The sequence below is a fragment of the Pleurodeles waltl genome, chromosome 6, assembly GCF_031143425.1.
Source record: "Pleurodeles waltl isolate 20211129_DDA chromosome 6, aPleWal1.hap1.20221129, whole genome shotgun sequence".
Classification (NCBI taxonomy): Eukaryota; Metazoa; Chordata; class Amphibia; order Caudata; family Salamandridae; genus Pleurodeles; species Pleurodeles waltl.
In genome coordinates, this window is record NC_090445.1 from 1,438,948,722 (window position 1) to 1,438,975,413 (window position 26,692).

The window sequence follows — 26,692 nt, forward strand, 5'->3', positions numbered from 1 at the left end:
ATCATCAGTTCACCTCCAGGAAGGATTCTAGATCTTTTCTGCTATGGGATCTCTGGGCGCACAGCCTTGCTTTAGTTTCCAAAGAAACTATAAATCAATAGAAATATACATATAATCTGAAAAAATAATTATCCCCATAGGCATATGCAGTTCATAGTTGTTTGAAAAAGGTGGTTATGAAGGAAAGAGCCAACTCTTGAGTAGTTTCCTAAAAACAAGAAAGTTATCTGTGGCTCTTATAGTTGGGGGTAATGAATTCCATAGTTTGGCTGCTTGGACGGAGAAGGATGTACCACCTACAGTCTTTTTCTTGTATGGTGGTGTTCTAAGGCGGGGTGCCAGTCTTGAGCGGAGGGTTCTTTGTTGGATGTATTTGGTAATTTTCTGTCTGATGAAAAGCGGTCCTGTTCCATGTATAGCTTTGTGGGTGATACAAAGCAGCTTGAAAGTGCATCTTCTGGCAACGGGTAGCCAGTGTAGTGCTCTCAAGGCAGGGGAGATGTGGGCTTGCGGCTTTATATGTAGTAGTAGCCTGGCTGCGGAATTCTGGATACGTTGTAGTTTTTTCATAACAGATAGAGATGATCCATGGTAGAGGCTATTGGCATAATCCAGTTTGGATAATACAAGTGAGATAGTAGCTTGCACCTTGTGTGGAAATCCGAGGTGAGGGAAAATGCGTCGTAAAGTCTTTAAGGTGATGAAGCTTGTGCGTGCTAATTTGTCTACTTGGGCATTCAAAGTTAGTTTGGAATCCATGGTGATTCCTAGGTTTTTCACTTCCTTGGATAATTGAGGAGGTGGTCCGAGATCGTCAGGCCAACCGCACAGAGGGTCATAATGTTTCCAGTCACCACATGTGAGTATTTCAGTTTTGGAGGTATTTAGTTTGAGATGGCTCCAGGTCATCCACTGATCAACGGCTCTGAGGCAACTGAAGATTTGTGAGTTTTCAATGTTTTTGGGGTCTTCTAATTGAAGTAGTATTTGTGTGTCATCTGCATAGTTGTAGCATGTGAGATGGAAATCATTGATCAGTTCTGGTAAAGATATCATGTAGATGTTAAAAAGCAAAGGTGAGATGATTGACCCTTGGGGGACCCCTGTTTTTGTGAGGTAGGGTTCGGATGAGAAGGGGGGTGAGTGGATGAAATTCGTTCTTTTTTTGGAGATAGGAAGTAATCCAGTCGAGCGCAATCCCTTGTATGCCGGCTTCGTGGAGTCTTTGAGTTAGGGTGTCATGGTCAACTGTATCAAAGGCAGCTGAGAGGTCCAAGAGAAGTAGTGCAGCAACTCCATTTCGGTCAACTGTGTTTTTAAGATTGTCCCAGATTGCCATGAGTGCAGATTCAGTGCTTCTTCCTGGGCGGAATCCAGTTTGGAAGTCTGAAAGTATAGAGTTGTCTTCAATGAATTGTGACATCTGGGCGAATGCTGCTCTTTCTATCAATTTGCCCAGGAAAGGTCCATTTGTGATAGGTCTGTAGTTGTTTGGGTCTTGCGGGTCTAGATTTGTTTTCTTTAATAATGGTCGTATGTATGCCTTTTTCAGGTCTGTAGGAAAAGTTCCTGAAGTTAAAGAGTTGTTGATGATTCTTCTTACAGGTGTGGCAACGGAAGTAGATAGCAGGATGTTCTTGAAGATCTGTGGTGGGCAAGGGTCAGAAGGGCAACCAGAAGGTCTGCTTGCTTTGACCAAATCCATAAATTCATCCTGGGATATTTGTTTGAAGGACTGTAGAGGTTGGGATGGTTTATTCTTAAAGGGTATTTTAGTAAAGGGGTTGGTGCTGATGGTTTTCTTCTGTTTTAAATAGGAGTCCAGTGTGTCTGCCTTGGTTGTGTAGTGAGTTGCCAATTTGTTTGTGAAATCTTGAGTGGTGGGATGACTTCCTTCCATGCATGTGGGTTTTCAAAATTCATTGAGAATTTTGTAAAATTCCTTGGTTGTAGATTGAGCATTTAGAATTCTGTCTGAGTAGTATCTTTTTTTAGCTTTTTTGATTGATGATTTGTATATCCTGTTAAGTTTGTGTAGCTGCAGTTTGTCTTGACTGTTGTTTGTTTTGAGCCAGGTCCGCTGCAACTTTCTGATTTGTTTTTTAATCTTTTTAAGTTCTGTGTTTCTCCAAGGTGTTGGTTTTCTTTTGTCATGTTTAGTTTTTCTGAGTGGTATTAGGACATCAAAAGCTTCCTGTAGCCACTCATAAAGTTTAGGTACAGAATTGATTGTATCTAGATCTGTCTTTGCTGTTAGTTGTGTTTCTAAGTGATCCAAATTGAGTTTTCTCCATGGTCGATAGGTGTATGTATGTAGGTGGTTGTGGGGTGTGTTGATTTGTGGAGTTGTCTGTCGGAAAGTTATCAGATGGTGGTCTGACCAGGTGGTTGGTGTGATGCTATGAATAGTAACAAGTTCAGGCTTAGCAAAAATGACATCTAGGATGTGACCAGTGATGTGTGTGGGATTGTGTACAATCTGATGTAGATTCAATGCGAGTAGGCCAGTGGTGATAGCTTTTGGATGGGGCATATTGGGTTTGTCAAACCAAATGTTTAGATCCCCAAGAATGCATAGATTGGAGTATAGTGTAATAAGGTTTGAGACTATGTCAAGAAAGGCATCTGGGAAAGTGGAGTTGTTAGGTGGAGGTCTGTAAAGGAGGAGAAAGTTACAGGTGGAAGTTGGAGTAGGGTGGCATCTGGTAAGGAGGGCTTCACAACCTTGTATGGAGATGTTGTCTGTTTTACTGAGGTTTATTGCCTGTTTGAATATAATAGCTAGTCCACCTCCTCTCTTGCCTATACGGTTTTGTGTGATGGTTTGATAGCCTGGAGGAAGGGCTTCGTGCAATACTGGTGCCATGTCATCTCCCAACCAGGTTTCCGTAATGAATAGTAAGTCAGGCTGTGTGTCTGTGAGCAGGTCGTAGATGTGGTGCTTGTTTTTTGAGAGTGATCGAGCATTTATGAGCTGGCAGTTTAGATAGGGTGTGTTAGTTGTAGTGTTGTTTTTGTTTAGTAGAAGGGTAAGTAGTATAATGTGAGCTTGAAGCAGGAGTGTTGCTAGTTGTGTTGACTGTTTGAGGCTCACAATAGTCTTGCTTTTCAACATAGTGTTCCTCTTCCAGCAGGTTAAGGAGGCATTTTGTTGGGTCTGTGTGTGTGGGTGGTGAACTTGGTGGCTGAGAGAGCCATGAGGAGTGTAGTGTTTTTTGTAGGGTAGTTTTATTATGAAACAAACAAGGGGATGCGAGGTTGCTATGGGTGGCATGTTTTTTATTATGTTTGCGTTTGTTTAGTGTGGAAGGAGTATGGGTTAGGGGTGGGGGGGGAGCATGTGGATCATGATGTAAGGCTCTAAATTGTGCAATGGAGGAGAGGCGACTGAAAGAAGGTTGCTGGGATGGGGTGCTTGTGGTAGGTGTTTGTGAAGAGTGGGGGGGTAGGGGTGGAGATAGGGTGGAATTTGTATCCTGTGTGTAGTCTTGGGGGTGAGAGTGGGTATGATGAAGAGTGTAATGTAAGTTTGTGTTGCTTTGATGTGCTGATGTTTGTGGTTGGTATTGTTTTTGTGGAATAATGAGAGGGGTTATTGGTGTAGTTGTTTTTGGTGAGGGACTTGTATGCGAGTTAGTGCTGTTAAGTGGAATTTGAGTGTTAGATGGGGTGTTGATGTGTTTTGGAGATGAATGTATGAGGTGTATATGAGGTGATGGATGTGTGTCAGGGAGATAAGTATTAGTTGAGATTACTGGAAGAGGTAATATGTGTGGTGGAGTGAAATGTGGGAATTGTATGGTTGTGTGTAATTGGTGAGCAGAGGGGAAGAGTGTGTGTAGATGATGTGTTTGAAGGCAGGGTTTGGGCATTGTTATGAGTTCAGGCAGTCTGTGTGAAGCGAACAGCGGATAGTGTTTTTGGTTAGTATGTGTAGAGAGTGTGTATCTGGGAGACTGAAACTGAGAGAGTTGTATGTTGTAGTTTTGTATTGTGTGGGCGGTGGCAGGTAGTGTTAGTGGGAGGGGATAGAGTAGTGTTTGCTGTGAGTATGAAGGTGTTTGACTGTAATAGTTATGGGGTGTATGTGTATATGTGTTGTATGTAGGGTATTGTGTTGGGTGGTGGGGCAATGCATTATGTCTGTATTCAGTTTGTGATGCATGAATTGGATATCTTTGCGGGTAATGTGTTTGCATGTTGAGGGATGTGTTGGGGCAGAAACCATTCCTGGGGGAATATGAATTGGGCAGCATTTCTGGCCCTAGTCCCTAGTCCCGAACAGACCCAAACAGACAGCTGCCCTTGTCCTCTCCGCCCTTTGCCTCGACGCCTGGGCTGAGACGCCCTGAATCCTAGCCTTTTATAGCCCTACTGGCCAATAAGAAGCTGGTCCTAACCCTAGCCAATCCGATTTTTTTAAACCCTAATTTAGCCAATTAGTGGGAGACCCAGCCCTAATCGCCAGTCACAGCCCTATTTCCTGACCCCCAATCACAGCCCCAGCCCTAGAAACCAACAGCCAATCAGAATCCCAGCCCTATCCACCAATCACAGCCCTAGAAACCAACAGCCAATCGGAATCCCAGCCCTATCCACCAATCACAGCCCTAGAACCAACAGCCAATCAGAATCCCAGCCCTATCCACCAATCACAGCCCTAGAAACCAACAGCCAATCGGAATCCCAGCCCTATCCACCAATCACAGCCCTAGAACCAACAGCCAATCAGAATCCCAGCCCTATCCACCAATCACAGCCCTAGAAACCAACAGCCAATCGGAATCCCAGCCCTATCCACCAATCACAGCCCTAGAACCAACAGCCAATCAGAATCCCAGCCCTATCCACCAATCACAGCCCTAGAAACCAACAGCCAATCGGAATCCCAGCCCTATCCACCAATCACAGCCCTAGAACCAACAGCCAATCAGAATCCCAGCCCTATCCACCAATCACAGCCCTAGAAACCAACAGCCAATCGGAATCCCAGCCCTATCCACCAATCACAGCCCTAGAACCAACAGCCAATCAGAATCCCAGCCCTATCCACCAATCACAGCCCTAGAAACCAACAGCCAATCAGAATCCCAGCCCTATCCACCAATCACAGCCCTAGAAACCAACAGCCAATCAGAATCCCAGCCCTATCCACCAATCACAGCCCTAGAAACCAACAGCCAATCAGAATCCCAGCCCTATCCACCAATCACAGCCCTAGAACCAACAGCCAATCAGAATCCCAGCCCTATCCACCAATCACAGCCCTAGAAACCAACAGCCAATCAGAATCCCAGCCCTATCCACCAATCACAGCCCTAGAACCAACAGCCAATCAGAATCCCAGCCCTATCCACCAATCACAGCCCTAGAAACCAACAGCCAATCAGAATCCCAGCCCTATCCACCAATCACAGCCCTAGAACCAACAGCCAATCAGAATCCCAGCCCTATCCACCAATCACAGCCCTAGAAACCAACAGCCAATCAGAATCCCAGCCCTATCCACCAATCACAGCCCTAGAACCAACAGCCAATCACAATCCCAGCCCTATCCACCAATCACAGCCCTAGAAACCAACAGCCAATCAGAATCCCAGCCCTATCCACCAATCACAGCCCTAGAAACCAACAGCCAATCACAATCCCAGCCCTATCCACCAATCACAGCCCTAGAAACCAACAGCCAATCACAATCCCAGCCCTATCCACCAATCACAGCCCTAGAACCAACAGCCAATCACAATCCCAGCCCTATCCACCAATCACAGCCCTAGAAACCAACAGCCAATCACAATCCCAGCCCTATCCACCAATCACAGCCCTAGAACCAACAGCCAATCACAATCCCAGCCCTATCCACCAATCACAGCCCTAGAACCAACAGCCAATCACAATCCCAGCCCTATCCACCAATCACAGCCCTAGAACCAACAGCCAATCAGAATCCCAGCCCTATCCACCAATCACAGCCCTAGAAACCAACAGCCAATCACAATCCCAGCCCTATCCACCAAGCACAGCCCTAGAACCAACAGCCAATCAGAATCCCAGCCCTATCCACCAATCACAGCCCTAGAAACCAACAGCCAATCAGAATCCCAGCCCTATCCACCAATCACAGCCCTAGGAACCAACAGCCAATCAGAATCCCAGCCCTATCCACCAATCACAGCCCTAGAAACCAACAGCCAATCAGAATCCCAGCCCTATCCACCAATCACAGCCCTAGAACCAACAGCCAATCAGAATCCCAGCCCTATCCACCAATCACAGCCCTAGAACCAACAGCCAATCAGAATCCCAGCCCTATCCACCAATCACAGCCCTAGAAACCAACAGCCAATCAGAATCCCAGCCCTATCCACCAATCACAGCCCTAGAAACCAACAGCCAATCAGAATCCCAGCCCTATCCACCAATCACAGCCCTAGAACCAACAGCCAATCAGAATCCCAGCCCTATCCACCAATCACAGCCCTAGAACCAACAGCCAATCAGAATCCCAGCCTTCTCCACCAATCATAAATGCATCCCTGGAGCTAGCAACCAATGAAACACCATCTCCCAAAAGAACCTATCATAACAGCATGTGCAACAACCACGAGGAACCTATATAAGGAGCAAGTTAACCAAAGTCCAGTCCCTGGGGCCTGGGGGAGGCTCCTGGTGCTCTATTCAGTATCTCCTTGGATACAGACAGGCTGAATCCACACTTTCAAGCTAGCAGAGTCTACTTTTCAGGTAAGGGGGAGATTGTTTAAGAGACAAACACTGCAATAGTTCTGGGCGCACACTCTAAAAATCGGGCTTTTTAAGGCAAAAAAGACAGGGGGACAGACAGCTTTTAAGCATAATTTAAATCACACAAACAGATTAAAGAAAAATAAAAAAACAGTCTCCTAAAACCACACTCTGAAAGGTCTATGTAGTCTTTTTACTAAGAATAGGGGTGAAAAAAAAGGGGGCGGGGGGGGGGGGGAGTCACTAAACTAGCAAGGGAAATTCACACAGTCACAGCAAAAAACGATTTTGAAACAAACACCACTTTAAAAGAGGCCAAGCTGCCTGAAAAACACAGAGAGTCCACAGTAAAACAAACACTGTTTGAACAATTAATACTATTTGACTAGAAAATATCTTTGGGCTCCTTACCTAGGTCTCTTTGCAATCCTTGAACACTGGGCTGTGTCAGGACACAGGAGAGAATGCACAGAGGAACACAAAATGGAGGTGCCTGTCTTTGGCCTTCCCTCCACAAACTTAAGGAGCCAGAGCAGGTGGGGGGGGGGGCGGGTCTCAGGTGCAGCAGAGACTCAGGGAGCCAATCAGCTAAGTCCAGTCCCTGGGGCCTGGGGGAGGCTCCTGGTGCTCTATTCAGTATCTCCTTGGATACAGACAGGCTGAATCCACACTTTCAAGCTAGCAGAGTCTACTTTTCAGGTAAGGGGGAGATTGTTTAAGAGACAAACACTGCAATAGTTCTGGGCGCACACTCTAAAAATCGGGCTTTTTAAGGCAAAAAAGACAGGGGGACAGACAGCTTTTAAGCATAATTTAAATCACACAAACAGATTAAAGAAAAATAAAAAAACAGTCTCCTAAAACCACACTCTGAAAGGTCTATGTAGTCTTTTTACTAAGAATAGGGGTGAAAAAAAAGGGGGCAGGGGGGGGGGGAGTCACTAAACTAGCAAGGGAAATTCACACAGTCACAGCAAAAAACGATTTTGAAACAAACACCACTTTAAAAGAGGCCAAGCTGCCTGAAAAACACAGAGAGTCCACAGTAAAACAAACACTGTTTGAACAATTAATACTATTTGGTGTCCCCGCACTCACAAAGTCTGGGGAATTTGCCCAGAACGATGTGGGGGCACCTTGGCTAGTCCCAGGGTGCCCACACACTAAGTAACTCGGCACCCAACCTTCACCAGGTGAAGGATAGACATATAGGTGACTTATACGTTACTTATGTGTAGTGAAAAATGGCTGTGAAATAACGTGGACGTTATTTCACTCAGGCTGCAGTGGCAGGCCTGTGTAAGAATTGGCTGAGCTCCCTATGGGTGGCAAAAGAAATGCTGCAGCCCATAGGGATCTCCCGGAACCCCAATACCCTGGGTACCTAAGTACCATATACAAGGGAATTGTATGGTTGTACTAGTGTGCCAATGAGAATTGGTAAATTTAGTCACTAGCTTGCAGTGACAAATTTAGAAAGCAGAGAGAGCAGAAACACTGAGGTTCTGGTTAGCAGAGCCTCAGTGATACAGTTAGGCACCACACAGGGAACACATACAGGGCACTTACTATGAGCACTGGGGTCCTGCCTAGCAGGATCCCAGTGACACAGGGGCTAAAACATACATACATACAGTGAAAATGGGGGTAACATGCCAGGTAAGATGGTACTTTCCTACAACAATGAACCGATTTCTGCTTCTTTTTGTCTTTGCAAGTGTGAGACGAATGTAACTGAGACAAAAGTCTGAGATCTGTTGCACCACGATTTCCCTGAGGAATCAGAATGCCATGCGCACAACTGCATCAAATCACTGCCACTTTCAGGTGCTGGCAAGGTACTGCTAACTGGCCGGAAGTGTTAGGCTGACAGTTGTCACATGGTGTTGAATTGGACTCTGCTTCCCACAACCTGGTGGTGCTGCTGCCCGAATCCAGCAGTCTCGTTAGTATCAAAACAAACAGACAAAATAGTATATCCATGTGTGTACCTGGACCATTGTAATCCCCTGACACCTAATGGTGCATACAAATAGATTCTAGTTGCTGTCAACTCATGCTCCAGATTTCTATGGGTTTGTCCACAAAGATGAGCTGATGCTTGCACTGTTATTAAAGGTTTGCAAATCTTTATCAGTACAGATGCAGTTGCGGCTTTCCACTTGGCCAGGGCCTCAATTTCGCCTCAAGGGCATTCAGGGATACCATGGTTTCGTTAGGGGATCCAACTACATTTCTCGTCCCCCTACCATCCATAGGGTAACAGTAGTAGTGGAGCGGAAAAATTGAGACTTAAAGCAATCCTTAACAGTGAGACTATTAGGCGCGGGTCGTAGTTGACTTGGTCACCTGTATGAAGTCCATAAAGCACTTAATAATCTTCCCAGAATGTCCTTGGGAGGGCGCACTTAATATGAGGTGCTGTTTGGGACACAACTGAATGTTCCAGATCTTGATGGCTCTGGTGCGGAAGCGGTATACACACCTTTTGACATAGATGAACGTGTCACTGTCTTGCAGGAATTACAACAGTTCTGTCCTGAAAACGCTTGTGCCTGCACCAAATCCTTGGAACCAAGGGATGCACTAATAACATCTACTGGCTGGATTCTGAAAGTTGGATCTCTAGTACAAGAAAAGATTGCTGTGAAAAAGGAGTTTGGTCCATTATATCGCACACCGGTTTCAGTCCTGGGAATACACAGTACTAGAACTGTTACTCTACCGCACTGCCTGGATCAAAAGAAAATCACTTTGTCTTCATTGATAATGTCAAGCTACGCCATATGACTGATCCTCCACATCAGACCTAGTGGACTCCTGGGTAGTTCCCCATTCCCTCTCATTACAGACTAGGATATTCCACTACAGTTTTTAAGCAGCAATGCGGACACTTCCTCGAGCTTGGGGAGGGTGGAAAATGATCTTTCATTAGTGCCACTATCTAGATCTTCAACAATAAATGGCCAAGGTAATGAGCACTATTACTCAAATGCAACTCAAACGGATGGCATCGTTTACTACGAACCTCCGAAGGAGGCTTCTGTTAGTTTTCCTCTTCCTAACACAGCTCCAGCTTTTGCCGTAACTGCTTCTAGGTATTTTGCTGATCAAGATGATTCCTCTTTTGACTTATCCACTTCTTCTGCGACACCATTGTCAATATCACGTAAGCTGATAGATCAACCAAATTTACAGAGAGCATTAGCCGTTGTTAAAAATGGGATTAACACCTTGTCTGACCGCATATACACTCATAATAACCTAATTTCTTCTGCAGTTGACCGTATGCAAACTGACATGTCATCTTTACAACATGGACAGAGTCAACTAAGGTCAATTATGCAGTTAGTTTGGACTCTACAGACATTGAAAAATTGTTGTGTTCCATGGCATTAGGTCTGGGTAAGGACCTGTTTGCTGCATTTAACTTGATGAGACAACAGCAAATAACGGCTAAGAAAGAAGCTACTTATATTATGCTGAACATTGAAACTTTTGAAAAGTTGCCTTTTTAACTGTGGTTGAAATACCATCTGCAGTCTGGCTAATTCATAGGGTTACTAATCTTCTTATTTCAACACTTCAGTTCACATCCTGCTTGAAACACTTTCCTGTAGGCAGATATGAATGGCGAGTAGATAGTTACATTCATGAGGTGTGGGAGCTACCCTTTTCATGCAATTGTTTCGATGGCATGAAAGAGGTCTTTTTTAGCGGCCGCAAATGCGAGACTTCTGTGAGCCATTAGATGGTTTATAAATAGCTTTCCTTCACAGAGTTTGTAACGCTTCTGCAGCAAATTTGGCATGTTATCTTAAGGCAGTGGTTTCCAACCTGTGGTCCGGGGACCCCTGGGGGTCCGCAAAGCCGCCTCAGGGGGTCCGGGACTGCTTGGAAAATTAAATAATATTAACAGATTAGGTCCCCAGCTTTCAATAATGACTCAGTGGGGGGGTCCCCAGATTCCAATAATGATTCAGTGGGGGTCCCCGGGTTCCAGTAATAAAGTGGGGGTCCACAGAAGTCAAAAGGTTGGGAACCACTGTCTTAAGGGATTTCTGGTCCCCTTCATTCGACCAGAGTTCCAGGTGCTCTCAAATGGAAGTTATGTATTTCTAAACAGTGAGAGCTGCTGTGGAATGCGACACGGAATTTCCTATGTAGTTTTGTTCTCCCAAATTGTCACTTGGGGAGCTATTCTCATTTTTCCTGCTATGCAACAGATGAAAGTAACAGTCATCTGTCCTCTTATTGCTACTTCTAATGTAAATGTTGACAATCTGGGCAGACTAAAAGCTCTATTGTTTCAGAAAAATGTAGTGCTGATATCTGCCCGTGAGACCTACACGCTTCAAGTAGCAAGGTCATCTGCGGCAATACAGTCCCTTTTAAATTCAAACTTTCTGAAACACTTTGGTGAGCTTCTGAGAAGAATTTTTAATGCCTCCAATACTGTTGGGATTGTACGATTCTTTAAGGTTGTTAGTTCTGGGTTCAGCAGCACCTTTTTATTTATATTTGGCAATATACCTTCAGCCATAAACTTAATATTTTCAGGCATTTTGTGGGGGGACTTAATAGATGACAATTTGCTTTTGCTGTTGTTCATTCTCAATGGCTGAACCATCTCAACAAGGAAGACTGATGGCGCTTCTACCAGCGCAACTGTGTTGTGATTGCATGATACAATACTTCAGAATACCACTCCAGGAGGAACTGGAGTTCAACTGGTCTCTCTCATTTAGACTGGTACTGGACTGCTGCAGCCCATATTTCGTTGCCTTTGGTGCCTCTTTAAATGTGCATTACAACTATGTCTTTAACACAATGCTTACTTTCACTAGACACTGATCAGTTGATGTTCTCGATGAGGGCTTATTACCAGACATGCGTGTTGAGGGTGCTTTTGCTACAAGAAGCCTCCTATTAGCTGCCCTTTGTGGATCAAGTGGCTCGAGGCACTTCAGCATCTGGCACTACATGGAATTCTGCTGCTGAGGTCTTGGAGCACAAGTGCTCTTTGGTTTTCTTTGGCACCGATTTGATTACATTAACATCTGCTGAAGTGGGAACATTTTTGATTCAATTGCCCTAGATATAATTGTCACTTTTCAAAATGACTATGACTTCTATATATGATATTCAGCACTTAACTACAAAATAGTCTGCTTTAATTTGGCCTGCTTTAGTATGCAAAGTTTGTCGACTTGGACATTTACATATTTTAGTTTTTTTTTAATAGAGTATTGATTTGGTTTTCCTCTACCCTTTGAACCAACACGGGGGGAGGTGTTGTGAGGTAATTTTAGTGGACTTTTATGGGCACGTTATTTTAGCAATAGGCCTGCTGCTTATGCTCTTTAGCCTATTAATAATTCATTTTAATTTCTGAGCATAAGCTTCGTTCTACTGTGATGTATTATTTTCCTTTATCTGAAAACACTTTTAGGCTAGGCACAGTTTTCATTCTTTTTAGAAGAACATTCTCGTTCTGTGCCCTGCTCAAGGCTGTGCTCGATATTGTTGTCAGTACAAAGTAGAAACACTACAATCTTTGCCACTTCATAGGAAACATACGTGTTCTTACGTTAGGACAGTTTTCTCAGAACACAGCGATTTTATTATAAAACATCCCTCTGCCCCTTATACGTTGGAGAGAGAGTTCCAGTCAGAAAATTGGCACTGCCTGCTGTCACTTCACTACAGCTGTCTGCTGAGACTTGATGTCTTTTCCACCTGCATGAGAGAGGACTCTTGGTAGATCAACAGCCCTCTTCGATACTACCATATCCAGGTATGGTGGGTGGTGTCTTCCTAGGGAACCTGAAAGGCGGATTAGGGCTAACACTGCTGTGCTGTAGTAGTACCTTAGTGACAAAGGTAGGAATTCTAAAACACAGCATTCTGACACTATGGTGTTTCACTTTCTTATGTTTCACTTTCATTGTCACCGCATTGCTATTATGGTTTATCATTGCAGTCTGTGCTATTTTATTTAGAACACAGTTGTTTCATTAAAATAAATTGAACCGATTTCTGTTTGTCTTTGCATGTGTGAGATGAATATTACTGAGTGAAAAGACAGATCTGTTGCACCACAATTTTCCGGGGAAAGCAGAATGTCATGTGTACGTCTGCCACCAATCTCTGCCACTTTCAGGTGCTGGTGAGGGACTGCTATCTGGCCAGAAGGACTAGGGCAGCAGTTGTCACACGGTGTGGAATTGGACTTGGCTCCCAACAACCTGGTGGTCCTGCCGCCCGAATCCAGCAGTCTCATAAGTGTAACGGGAGCCAACATGACACCCCTTGTAAAAAATAAAAAATAAAAAAAAATATCGGTCTATGGTATTTAACAGAGTCTAATGAGAATCCACTCTTTAAGACCTATTGGGCTTAACAAATGCTTTTCACAATAAATTAGTCAGGCTTACTACCTGTGTTGAAACTTTCCGTAATATACATATCAGACCAATGGCATCTGACATAATGTTATTCCAAAGAAGCAGTCTGGCTTATAGCCTTTATTATTAGCTTATCACCATAACCACCTCAGGCCTGTTTGTATGCCTCTTAAGCTTTCACATAAGGCAACTCTCAGTATACAGACATAAAATTACAAATATGTGCAACATTACAGTTGGCAAACTAATACCCTGGTCTTTCCAAAACAGTATATTAAGGATTCTCAAAGTAGAAAATCCTCTTCCCCGAGGGTTTGTCATAGGCAGTAATCAACACCAAAAACCCTTATCTACTATCTTAATCTGTGAGATTCCTTGTGACAAAATACCCATCTGCAAAGTACACATTGTAATGACAATCTACCCTTGAAGGCATCTTGGCTTTAACATATGCTTTTTGCATTAAGTAAGCCAGGTGTATTACCTTCATCATAACTTGTCCTAATAAAGAGATCCGGCTTCTTGACTTGTCATTGGTTTCCTACAAAGGAACATGAACAAAATTCCACCAGAGCATATGAGAGTTAAAAATGCACATACATCCAACACCGCCCAGCGATACCATGCATTTGGCCCTCACTGAGTACTCTACTCTCTGTAAATCAATATAGGATTCCACAGTATCACATCACAGACTGAACCAAATAACCATGTAACAACTCCATTTAGAGTTATCCTGTGGATTCCCAACAAGCTACCTAACTTTCAGTACATGCTTTCAAGCTGGCTGTGCAAGTACCATTCATGTCTGATGGCATGTATTCTGATTGGTAAGGATCTCCATCCAGCCTACATGCACCAAACACCACTAACACACGCATATGACCAAATCGTTCTACCAATCTCTATTACACAACATAGCAGTGTCCTGGAGTATGCTCTGTTTTATGGCACCTGGAATTATGCAGCAGTGGAGGACTGAATTTTGTGGCAGTGATGACTAAATTAAGCATCAAGAAAAGGCAAAATATGTGGCATAATGCAGAATATTTTATGGTAGTATTACTTGATTATTTTGTCATTATAAACATCATCATTGTCTGAGCAAAGGTTTTACCTCATTACCAAATTAATACCAAAATACATCAATATGCAATAGAATGGTGACCATTCAACATTCGGAAGGGCCTTCCACTTATATGGCAACATGTTACCATGTTTTTTTTCGAAGTTTTGATCCGTTTGATCTCGAAACAGTTTTTTTGTTCAAATATGCAGATTATGCAGTAGATGGTGGTTTATGTGGCAAATGCAGCGAATCACTAATTATACGGAAGACGCAGCGATTTCAAAATCACATAATTCCACCAGTCTTTCCTTAAATTGAGGCTTGTGTGGCATGTTTGAAGAGACCAGGGACAGGCAGTTGATGATTTCCTGCCACTGAAGTCTCAAAGTGTTGGATGTCAGCGACAAAGCCTTGTTTGCCTTGTTTGCCTGCCTTTGCCGCCTCCTGCCTGCAGATTCCTTCGCTCGCTCGCTGCTCCTGGGATTTCCCGCCGCTGCCTCCCTGCGGCCCCGCCCCCCTGTGATTCCATTCGCCGGACCGCTCCCGCCACCCAGCTGCTCCTCCCTCCCGGCTCCTTACTTATGACGCCCCCAGAGCGACCGCGCAGCGGACGCGCGCAGCGGGAGCTCCGACTGAGCGCCGAAGGTGCGCCAAAGGTAAGCCCGTCTGCGCCCGTCTGTGCCTGGACCGCGCCCAGCGCCAGACCCCCTGGTCCTCGCCCTCGCCAGCACACCCTGCACAGCTACGATGCCAGAACCCTCCACGCACTCAACGCCGGCCGAAACACCGCCTGCTACCGAGCCACCCCGAGACGCACCCACGGACCCTTCACCTGCCTGACCTGCCGCTTCACCAGCCTACGACCCAACACTGCACCTACTAAACCGAGCCCCAGCAACAAACACCTGAGGTGCATCCTGCTCAACACCCGCTCCGTTCACAGGCATGCCGTCGAACTCTGGAACCTCCTCGACTCGACAGCACCAGACATCGCCTTCCTGACAGAAACCTGGATGAACGCCTCCTCAGCACCCGACGTCGCCATCGCCGTCCCAGAAGGCTACAAAATCACCAGGAGGGACCGCGTCAACCAGACAGGAGGAGGCATCGCCATCATCCACAAGAACACCATCCGCATCACGACCAACTCTGATGACACCTTCACCTCCGCCGAACACCTCCACTTCCAGATACACACCAACCCCAAGACCACGCTCAGAGGCACCCTCATCTACAGACCACCGGGACCACGCACACAGTTCAGCGAAGACATCACAGACTTCGTCAGCCCCCACGCCATCAATTCCACCGACTACATCCTCCTGGGGGACCTCAACTTCCACCTGGAGGACGACAAGGACCGCAACACCACTGCTCTACTGGACAACCTGGCCAACCTCGGACTCAAGCAACTGGTAACCACCCCTACCCACCACGCCGGCCACACGCTTGACCCAGTCTTCTCATCCAGCAAATATGTCACCTTCAGCCACTCCACCAATCTCCAGTGGACTGACCACAGCTGCGTCCACTTCAGCTTCAGTAAAACGACGACCCACCACCACCCTCAACAAACCCCCCGCAGGAGCTGGAACAAGATCACCGGCGACCAGCTCACCACCTTCCTCAGCCAGAACCCCCCCACCAGCTCAACGGACCCCAACGAAGCCGCCAACAACCTCACACAGTGGATCACCAACTGCGCAGACGCCCTCGCACCACTGAAGAAGAACCCCCCCAGCAGACGCAGCAGCAAGAAAGCCTCCTGGTTCACCGACGAGCTCATCACCTCCAAGAAGAACTGCCGCTCCCTGGAGAACACCTGGCGCACCAACCAGACCACAGACAACATGACGGCCCTCAAACACGCCACCCGCAAACACCACCAACTGATCCGCGCCACAAAGAAGACAGCCTTCAAGGAACGACTGGACAACAACACCCACAACAGCAAGGAACTCTTCAGCATCGTCAAAGAGCTCTCCAACCCCGACGCCGGAAACAATGACATCACTCCCTCGCAAGACCTCTGCGACTCCCTCGCAGCCTTCTTCCACAACAAGATCGCCAACATTCACAACAGCTTCGGCCCACCAACCACAAACCCCACCACCGAACCGATGCCCCCCACCGCCACCCTCCGCACCTGGACCCCAGTCAGCACCGAAGACACAACACGCACAATGAACACCATCCACTCCGGATCCCCTACGGACCCCTGCCCACACCACATCTTCAACACGGCTGACCACATCATCGCACCCCACCTCCGTGACATCGTCAACGCCTCCTTCAACACCGCCACCTTCCCGGAGTGCTGGAAACACGCCGAGATCAGTGCCCTGCTGAAGAAACCAACTGCAGACCCCTCCGACCTCAAGAACTACCGCCCCATCTCGCTCCTCCCGTTTCCTGCCAAAGTCATCGAGAAGACCGTCAACAGACAGCTAGCTGCCTTCCTCGAGACCAACGGATCCCTCGACCACTCGCAATCCGGCTTCCGAGCCAACCACAGCACGGAGACCGCCCTCATCGCAGCCACAGACGACATCAGATCCCTAATGGACAATGGGGAAACTGCGGCCCTCATCCTCCTGGACCTCTCCGCAGCGTTCGACACTGTCTGCCACCGCACCCTGGTACAGCGCCTGAACAACACCGGCATCCAGGGGAAGGCCCTGGAGTGGATCGCCTCATTCCTCGCCGGAAGAACCCAGAGAGTCCGCCTCCCACCGTTCCGGTCAGCGGCCACCGAAGTCATCTGCGGAGTTCCACAAGGGTCATCGCTCAGCCCCACCCTCTTCAACGTCTATATGAGCCCCCTCGCAACCATCGCACGTCAACACAACCTCAAGATCATCACCTACGCCGACGACACCCAGCTGATCCTCTCCCTCACCAGCGACCCGGACGCCGCCAGAGCCAGCCTACACGAAGGGATGAAAGACGTCGCCGAATGGATGAAGAACAGCCGCCTGAAACTGAACTCAGACAAGACGGAGGTCCTCATCCTGGGATCATCACCATCCGCCTGGGACGACTCCTGGTGGCCCCCCGCCCTGGGAGCCACCCCCAAGCCAACGGACCACGCTCGCAACCTAGGCTTCATCCTGGACTCCTCCCTCTCGATGACCAGACAAGTCAACGCCGTCTCATCTTCATGCTTCAACACCCTACGCATGCTTCGAAAGATCTTCCGGTGGATCCCCACCGAGACCAGGAAGACGGTCACCCAGGCCCTCGTCACCAGTCGGCTGGACTACGGGAACGCCCTCTACGCCGGCACCGCCGCCAAACTCCAGAAGAAACTCCAACGGATCCAGAACGCCTCAGCACGACTCATCCTGGACATCCCCCGACACAGCCACATCTCTGAACACCTGAGAGACCTGCACTGGCTCCCCGTCAACAAAAGAATCACGTTCCGACTCCTCACCCACGCACACAAGGCCCTCCACGACCTGGGCCCCAAGTTCCTCAACAGCCGCCTGACCTTCCACAAGCCCACCCGCCAGCTCCGCTCCGCCAGCCTCGCTCTCGCCACCGTCCCCCGCATCCGCAGAGCCACCGCCGGAGGAAGATCCTTCTCCTACCTGGCAGCCAAGACATGGAACTCCCTCCCCATCCACCTCCGGACAACGCAAGACCATCTCGCCTTCAGGAAGCAACTCAAGACCTGGCTGTTCGAGCAGTAGCGTTTCCCCCCCCCCCAGCGCCTTGAGACCCTCCGGGTGAGCAGTGCGCTATACAAATGCCTTTGATTGATTGATTGATTTGCCTCCAGCTTCTGCTGGAATCTGTGGTGATGTCGTGACCAAGGTCATACTGGCTGTACCATGCATCAAGCGTTTCCCCGGGAGGCTGGAGGAGTGGGGAGGTGGTTGTGTCACTGGGTGTCGATTTTGCAGTAGTGCTATAATATCAGCTTTCAGTAAGAAAACAGACATGCCTGGCAAGCATAATCACTCACTCTCTTCCTATATCCATCAGTTTTCAGGCAACAATAAAAGTGTCATGGTTCATATCTCTGGCAAGTAGTCTTCCTGCTGAAGAGAGACTGCAGTTTTGTCCATTGTCAGTTTTGACTAATCAAAAGTGACACAGTGGGTTAATATGCCTGCTGAAAAGAATGTGTACCATGGAGATCACACAACTGTATTTACTGTGCATAGCTCAGTGGGGTAATGCTTTTATCAGAAAGATGCTTCTGTAACTTGCATTTGAAAGCTTATCATACTATAGCACAGTGAGCTAGGAACTGCCTGCCTGCAAACTGCATGGTACAGGTTTGAAAGGTATGTTTTTTCCCCCATTTTTTCATTATCCTAATGTTGATAAAAGGGGCTGGTTTGGGTAGAAATACATTCTTATTAGTAAATCCAACCACAACTACCGTGTTTGATTTTGTATCCTGAGTTTGTGCTTCTCCAGACCAAACACTTGTAAAAAAAATGTATGGATAATATGTAAATCCTAAACCTGGTATTCCCTTTTGTCTTAAGTCACATTTCGTATACACTGATTTACACACGTATGATGTAGGTGTGTGATGTAAAGTGTTCTGACATCCTACACAGGTATGAGAGGTGCTGTAATGCAAATGAAATAGATGTGAGAGAGGGGCTATGGAGAGATGAGTTCTGTTGGAGGGCGATGAGGGAATCATTGAAGGGCCCCAACAAGCATTGTTGTATCCAGCTGCTCCCCATCGTGATCATTTATGGTGCTATAAAAGCTAATACAATTGAATATAGAATGAAAAATTAGTTGTAGAATTCACCAGTGTTGCCATTTTTGTAACCATTTTTATGGGAGTGGGTGAACCCCCAACCCCTCACCCCTCTTGCAGTGGTGAATCTCGCTTGCTGCGCTCGCTAGCTATGCATTGCACCGGGGCTGGTGTGACTACATTTGCCTGGGCAGCTTGGAGTTCCCAGTCTGGCCCTCGTCGTGACCCTCTCTGAGAATGTGTCGCCGTATTGTGACAGATGCTCCACAGCTGTTGCGGACGACCCTTTCCGGTCTCGAAGATGCCTGATCAAGTGCACACCCAGCGGCGCCCGTGTCTTTGACAGAAGTCTTGTATTTTACATTTCTGTTGGTCTCTTCCGTCACTAATGAGGGTTGCACGCCTCACAACATTGAGGGGTACCCATAATGAGAGCAGCTTGTCTTACCGTGCTCTTAAGTTAGGGCCGGGGATTTTTTTTGTCTGGAACAGTTTCCGAAAGTTTCCGGTTTCTAACAGTGACTCCAAGATTGTCCCTTTTAACATACATTATCCTGGGCCGATCGATATAGAGGTGTATGTTGATTGCATTTCTATAGCGCGTTCTAACCCAGTGAGCCACGGAATCACTTTTTGGAGGGCACCGGTAGCTTTACGGAAGTGTCATGGATGGAAGTGTGTGTCTGTGTTCTGAATGGGTAATGTGGGTGTCCTGCTTGAGGGTCACAGTCGCGACACCTACTGTGGCGCTTGCGGTGAAAGGAGTGAGCGACGGATAGGGCGTTTGCACATAAATCGTTATAGCAAATCATACTTGGCGGTAAGTTTCCACTTAACACCAGGTATGCGCGTATAGAATTGTTGTTTTTTAAATTACTCTTTGGCAGTGCTTAATTTGTAAATCAAGAGGTGCCGGTGCTCAAAGCCCTTCTCTTAAACACGAGGCTGCTGTAATTAAATCTGCCAGCATTGAATACTGAGGCAGCATAATCCTGAAGCCATCTCGGGCCTCTTCAATACATTTACGGCCACCCCTGTCCCTTCAGCTCATCCTGCAACTTTCTACTTTCTCCCTTTATGACGCTTTTTAGTTTTTCCTTCTTACGTCTTTCCCATATGTGTCTTTTGCTCGCAGCAAATGCTTGAGGCATAAGAATAAGCCCCGGCCCTCACAAATAAGTGCCGGTGCTCAGCACCGGAAACAACAAGCACAAATTAAGCACTGCTCTTTGGGTAGCTTGGTAACATGTTCTTTGAAATGGCGTGCTCGTGGCTTTCCTCGACCTGTGGGTCCCGATCGCATCTGAAGGCATAGGACGAAGACGCTACTCTGTGGGCTGCTGTAACTGTATCTAAAATAAAAACATTTATTTTGTTATCTTCGCTGTTCTTGCTGCCTTCTTGCACCCACGCTGCAGTTGTACAGGCATACACTGTCCATACTCTAGGAATGTTACAACTGCTTCGTTGGGCTGAAGACCTTGGGCAGCGGAGTGTGGGCATGCCTGACGAGTCTTGGACAGTTTTTTATATCTCATTTTCTTCTTTTTAATATCCGTACGTCGTTTACTATTATTACCCGTGAGAGGGTGGCTTAGACAGAAAATGACTTCTTGTGGACTAAGAATAAACATTTATTGACAGCTGCCTTTTAACCACCTGTGTACCACACAAGCCTTCTAGCTAAAAGTTATGGATTATTCCTCCAGTAAACCGTAAACTAATGCAGGATGCAACCGTATTTTTATTATTTTTAAAATGTTAGGGCACACGTTAAAACCTTCTTAACAGTCATGGTGAAAAGTGTTTAAATTGCAGTGTCATCGGCTAAATTACTGACTTGCGACTGATTAACTCGCTCTCTCATTCATTGTGTTGTGGCTGAAGGTTGTCTTCTGTGTGAGTGCTTTGACGGAATATCCAGCCCTGCTGTGCACCGATATGCAGTGCTAATGCTTCTGGACTCAGTCCTCTCAGTCATTCCTTGCTTCCCAGCATTTATGTTTTTTTTTTTTTTTAAATATTTCCTCAGGTTGGGAAAGAAACTGTTCAGACCACGGAGGACCAGATCATGAAACGGGACATGCCTCCAGCATTTTCCAAGTAAGTTCACCTAGAAGCCCTCTCCTCTGCCACAGAATAATGTAGATGCAGTTTTATCTTCCTTGCCATGTATTACAATGTGAAGACTCAAAGGGTATCAGTGTTGTTCGTTTACAACAACGCAAGAGACACCGAAGGTGGCACCCCGTATGTTGCATACATGGTCGGAGGCACACACTGCTTTGGTTGCTGTGTTATGTAGAGCACGGAGACACAGACATGCTCTACATGTTCGACGGGTGAAGCCAGAGGCTACAACTTCCAAAAATATCCAAGGAGGGATTGATTGTCAGTGGAAAGCTTAGTCCAAAGGCATTACAGAATGGCATAGCAGTAGTGACATCACAGGAAGTGTCATTTCAGGTAGTGGAATTGCAGAAATGGCAATACAGGAAGTAACATTTCTGGAAACAACACCACAGAAAATGAAATGACGTGACCTGTGGTACTCTGAGGAATACATCGCGCAGAGGTGGGAGCATAGGCAACCCCAGTGCAATAAGTAGCAATGCATACGGATATGCAATTTGACCTCGTGCTGGGTCAGGTGAGTTGTCTAGGGGGTGGTAGAGGGGCTGATACTCCAGGGTTGGCGGGGCTTGGAAACTGGAAGTGGGTGCGTTGGTGAGTGTATGTAGGCTGTTTATGGGGAAATAATAGTTACAGAAAGGGGCGACACAGGGAGAGGAGTAAAGGAGTCGGTGCATACATTGATGCTGACAGTGGGGCAGCTACAAAGACCTGGAAGAAGGAGAGATGCTAGTAATCCCAGACTGCCCCTGGTAAAATGATTATTAAGTGGTTCACACCTTGTGAGGTGGGTGCTAGTGCGGGTGGGTTGTGGATGAAGGCCGGAATTAGCAGTTTTGTTATTGATGTAGATTAAATGGGTTTGAAGTGTCTTTATTTATCTCCCTCGCACCCTCTGGTTTACCCTCTTCCTCACCTCAGTTTTCTACCCTTCACCCTTTCGTTGCCCTCTGATTAATTTCTATTTCTATGTCCCTTTCTTCAAACTTCCTTTCTATCTGACAGATACAGTTATCCCATGTCGACTGTGTCCAACTCATATCTTAAGTTTTTCTTTTGGATTCTGATACTTATTGTCCTGTATTTATAACATGAAATGTAAAACTATAATTGCCCGATAGCGAAGAAACAAATGGACTGCACAAGCTCCCTCTACTTGACTTGGAAAAATTTCCAGTCAAAACTTCTGAATTTCTCTCTTCCTCTGTTCCTGTGGCTACTCTGTCTTCAGCACCTTCACCTGCTCTTTCCCAAGTGCTTCCTTCCCTCGAGGACCCCTTTCATTTTTATCATTTATATATATATATTACTTTCTGATTTCTCTTTTGATATATATATTTTTTTGCATTATGTCGACTTGTGACAAGGAAACCTGTTTGAGCTCTGCATTATTAAAACGTTACAAGAGAAACATTTTAGGACTTCTCCCGCTCAGTCATCGTTTCAGTGAGGGTCCTGGAGGTGAGAACCTTTAGTATAAAGTCAAGAGGAACGTTTCTGATGGTAACGTGTCTTTTGTTAGAAGAGCCTGTCCCTATGGCATCGGGAAGGTTGAAGAAAACTCTTTGAAACATGTCATGTTCAATTCCCTTTTAAAAGAAGACAAATGTAGCTGATTTCATTATTAGAATTGAACAAATTCCATATCTTGGCACTTACGACGCTGATTCTTATTGCTATTTGTCTTTCGAGTATATCTGATGTGAAGTCACATCTGCCTGGTTTGATCCGAGGATGAAAATAGCTATGTAGCACAGCATTATGTTTCGCAGACAGTTCAGACCACCGCACGTTTTGAAAATTGGCCAGAGCACCATAATTATATGAGCCAACAAGAGTCAGTGACATTCTTTGAGTGCTAGGGGAATGTGGTCCCACCTCTTGAGATTAAGGTATAATTCATTTGCTACTTTAATGACTGGTTTGGGTATTTTTTGACAAAGGTGTGGCTACTGTATTGTGTCCACGTGAAATTCAGGTGGAGGGACTGAAATAGACTAGGGTGGCTGGATTGAAGTCAGATCAGTGATATGGGCAGTCGCTTTGAAAGTTTTAAAGAATTTGGCAAGGATGGGTCCTTCCAGTGGTATTTATAGAGACTAAAGTTGGTTGGTGTACCAGTTTTAGAATTCTGGTGTTTTCAATTTGAATCCATCATAATGGTGATTAGTTTAAGGTCAGTGCAAGATATTGGCTTAACTGCGTGGTGTTCAGGGCACAGAAAGTCCAAGGCCTTCAGTGTGGTTTGAGTTAAACTTTAGCTGCGAAAAAACTCTAGCCAATGTGTTTTGCACAACTTCATTGATTTTTGTATAGCCAAATTAACCACCTAGAGCATGAAATCACCCGACAGCAAGATGTTTTGTAATAAGAATCTGGTAGGATAAGGTTGCATCTAAAGTTTGCCTGAGGAATGTGGCATAGTAGCCACGTTTTTGGTATATTATTAATTTCAGTACGAGTGCAGCAGAGAAATATGTTGTTAGGTGTGTGAGCGAGATGTTGTGGCTGGTTTGGGCTTTTTGGTCTGGAAGGGGACTGCAGTGTTGAGTCTTGATGATGTTCTCGTGGAGGTACTTGAGTATGGAGACAAACTGTCTCCACTGGGGCACTCAGTGTTTGGTAGCTGTGTGCTTTACAATTTTTTATTCGGTTATGGGCAAGGAAGTAGCCAGAACGGGATTTCGGATGTAGGGACTGTTCTTTTTTTTTCTTTCGAACACAATTTCTTAATTTTCTGCGAAAAAAAAAAAAAAACAAGGCAGCATCCAGCACATACATTCTCATTGATGCCACCGGTGCCCAACAATATATCTCGCTAATCTGTATCACTTTATTCATTATCAAGACAATAATCCCAGCGTCCCCATATCTGAGAGTGTTTACGGGGACAACCTCTAGCTGATTAAATAGGTTTCTCTTGCTTTGTGCACCTGTCCATTGGTGTGCGCCATTCTGTCAGTGTAGGGTGTTCTGGGGACTTCAAGTGAGATATCCTTTTTTTGCAGTTATTGTGGCCTTTACTATCAGAGCACGTACACTTCTCCCCCACCTACCCCCTCCCGCTGTCACCTAGGTCATCCAAGATTCCCAAAAGGGATACTCTAGTGTTACCCTCTACCTTTTTATTTAGTACCCAATACAACACTCTTCTTATTACTAGCCAGTATTTAGATATTATAAGACTGTTCCAATTTACGTAAAATAAATCATCATTTTGACTTGTCCAGCAGAAGCACATTGCTCTCTGATGGATGACAGACCCTGATGTTGCTTTGTGTTGTACACCGGTTAAGTGGCACTGTTTCTATTGCTCTGGTGTTGTCCACTGGGTAAAAGGCATTGATTATGCTTTTTGTTATACAAATAGGAGGGTTAGTCATTGGGGTTGCTCCTTGTTGTATTCAGGGTGACTGGCAATAATATTATCAAAGCGCAGTGAATTTGCTGTCTGTTTCACAGGAATTAGTTATATCTTCTCTATGTTCTTATTCCTGTAACAGGGTGGAGAATGCCTGCACTAAGCTTGTACAGGCTGCTCAGATGCTGCATGCGGATCCCTACTCTGTCCCTGCTCGAGATTACCTCATTGATGGTTCCAGAGGAATCCTGTCTGGAACATCAGACTTGCTGCTGACCTTCGATGAGGCCGAGGTGAGGGATGATGAACACCAGCATACTATGTGCTGATCACTCTGTTCTTTATACCTTCAAGGCCATAACTGCTTTCTTTTGTGTGGTGTAGTTGACAGTAGTGGAATGAGACATTGTGCTAGACCTGTGAAGCTACATGGAGTTGGTTACCTTTTTAGCTGGCACACTGCCTGGCTGCCACAGAGGGGACCAACACAACTGTATCTAGATGTCCATCAGCAACAGCCTTTTTGTTAGCTCTAGATCAGCACTATTGAAAAGGCTGATGCTCTCCTCCAGGCATGGTATTCCTCCACAAGTGGCACAGTGTGAAGATGGACCTTTCTAAAGATGATGCTGTGGAAACTGGAGCACTGAAGGATATCTAGCTGGACTGAAATCTTTATGGTTAGATGTGTGGAATTCCTATTGCTCAATGTCCAGGACATATATCGTTTGTGGTCATGGAAAATAAGTCTTCCTGTTTTTGTTGCTCCCTGAACAAATCCGGAGTAACTTTCTGACCCTTTCGAAGTTTGGGAAAGGGTTAGAGTGGATTTATTGAATTACTTTAATCCTGTATTTTATAAAGTATACACAAATTCAGAGGGAAGTTCTGGCGCTGAATTTAACGACTCACACTGCTTTCAACCCTTTTAATTTGCGTGTGCTCTGCTAATTCTCTAATGGTAAGTCTTTTAGTCAAGTCAAAAGCTGAAGCTTGGAAGCAACATCCAGATGTCCTTCTCAGGACCACCTCCTCTCTCTTATTTTGGAAACCATTCAGAACATGCCTATTTGTACTGAAACTCCCTTTGAATCTTCCTTAATTAAGCCATTTGTTTTTCAATGAGGCTAGTGCGAGGGCAACTTTTCTGTTTTACCACCATTTTTTAAATGTCCAGTTTGTCAGTCACAAAGTCACCAAGTTCACAGCCTTAGGAGGCAGAGCTCTATTTTTTGTGGTTAAAGTAAGTAAAACTGGCAGCCAGACCCAGGAATGCAAGGAGAATTTCCACTATTAAGGTACTGTGACAGTAGTCAATTCTGTTCTGCAGACCGATGGTTGTGGTGGTGGGCTTTATCAAATAAGTAAAAAGCACGCATGATGTTTTTGGGCTGCTTCTTAAGAGATTGGCGACAAGCTGTCTGACATCCGTAGCTCTCACACGCCTTGCATTGACCTACTAGCCTGCCCAAACCAAACGGTCCTAAAAGAAGGTCTGTATCAACTGTATCTAGTTATGGCATACTGCCATCTTTGTACGTGCTGTCAGATGGTGGGCTGCTTTGTGCAACCTAGCCTATTATCTTGTTTAGGGCTCATGGTGCAGAACACAGTCTCGTCCTTCATGGTGACAGGGATATCTTGCATTTTTATGTCCCGCAGTGCTGCCCAACCGCCTCACTTCCTTCTGCATTTACCGGTTTAGCCTATCTCGCCCACTACTGCACCTCACTGTTTCCCCTCTCTCAAGCCAGAGGAAGCCACAGAAATATGACTCAGAAAGTGGTTGCCTGGTGTGGCAGGCGAGCCAATGTTTATCATAAGTTTGTGTCAGTGTGAAATGTATTTAATTTAAAATGTAGTTAATTGGAACTGAAGTAGGAGTATGTGAGTCAGTCAGAAGGGACTGTGGAGGATCATGTTGAAATTTGACTGTCATGACCGATTCATACTAATGTTACGGCAACTTCAACAGTATGATGGCTTGTGTCCCGGATGACAGTGAAACATTGGAGTCCTTCCAAGTCACCAACGGTGTGAAGCAAGGGTGTGTGCTAGCACCCATGCTCTTCAGCATGGTATTTTCTGCAGCTGCCTTCCAGCAATACGCTGAAGGAGTAGGCCTGAAGTACAGAACTGACTCTTCAATTTGAGGCGACTGAGTGCCGTCACCAAGGTGAAGGAAATTGTGTTACAAGACTTTCTCTTTGCCAGCGATTGTGCTCTGAATGCTAGTTCAGAGCCAGAAA

The 26,692-nt window shown here is 45.9% G+C and overlaps 1 protein-coding gene across 2 annotated transcripts in view; it reads left to right on the forward strand.

The window, feature by feature from the left end:
- The window catches only part of VCL (vinculin), a 304,948-nt gene that overhangs the window by 84,461 nt on the left and 193,795 nt on the right, over positions 1-26,692 (forward strand). For both annotated transcript variants that reach the window (XM_069240838.1, XM_069240837.1), the window contains exons 2-3: positions 20,982-21,052; positions 24,586-24,736. In XM_069240838.1, coding sequence (XP_069096939.1) covers positions 20,982-21,052; positions 24,586-24,736 — 222 coding nt within the window. The remainder of the gene's footprint in view (positions 1-20,981; positions 21,053-24,585; positions 24,737-26,692) is intronic.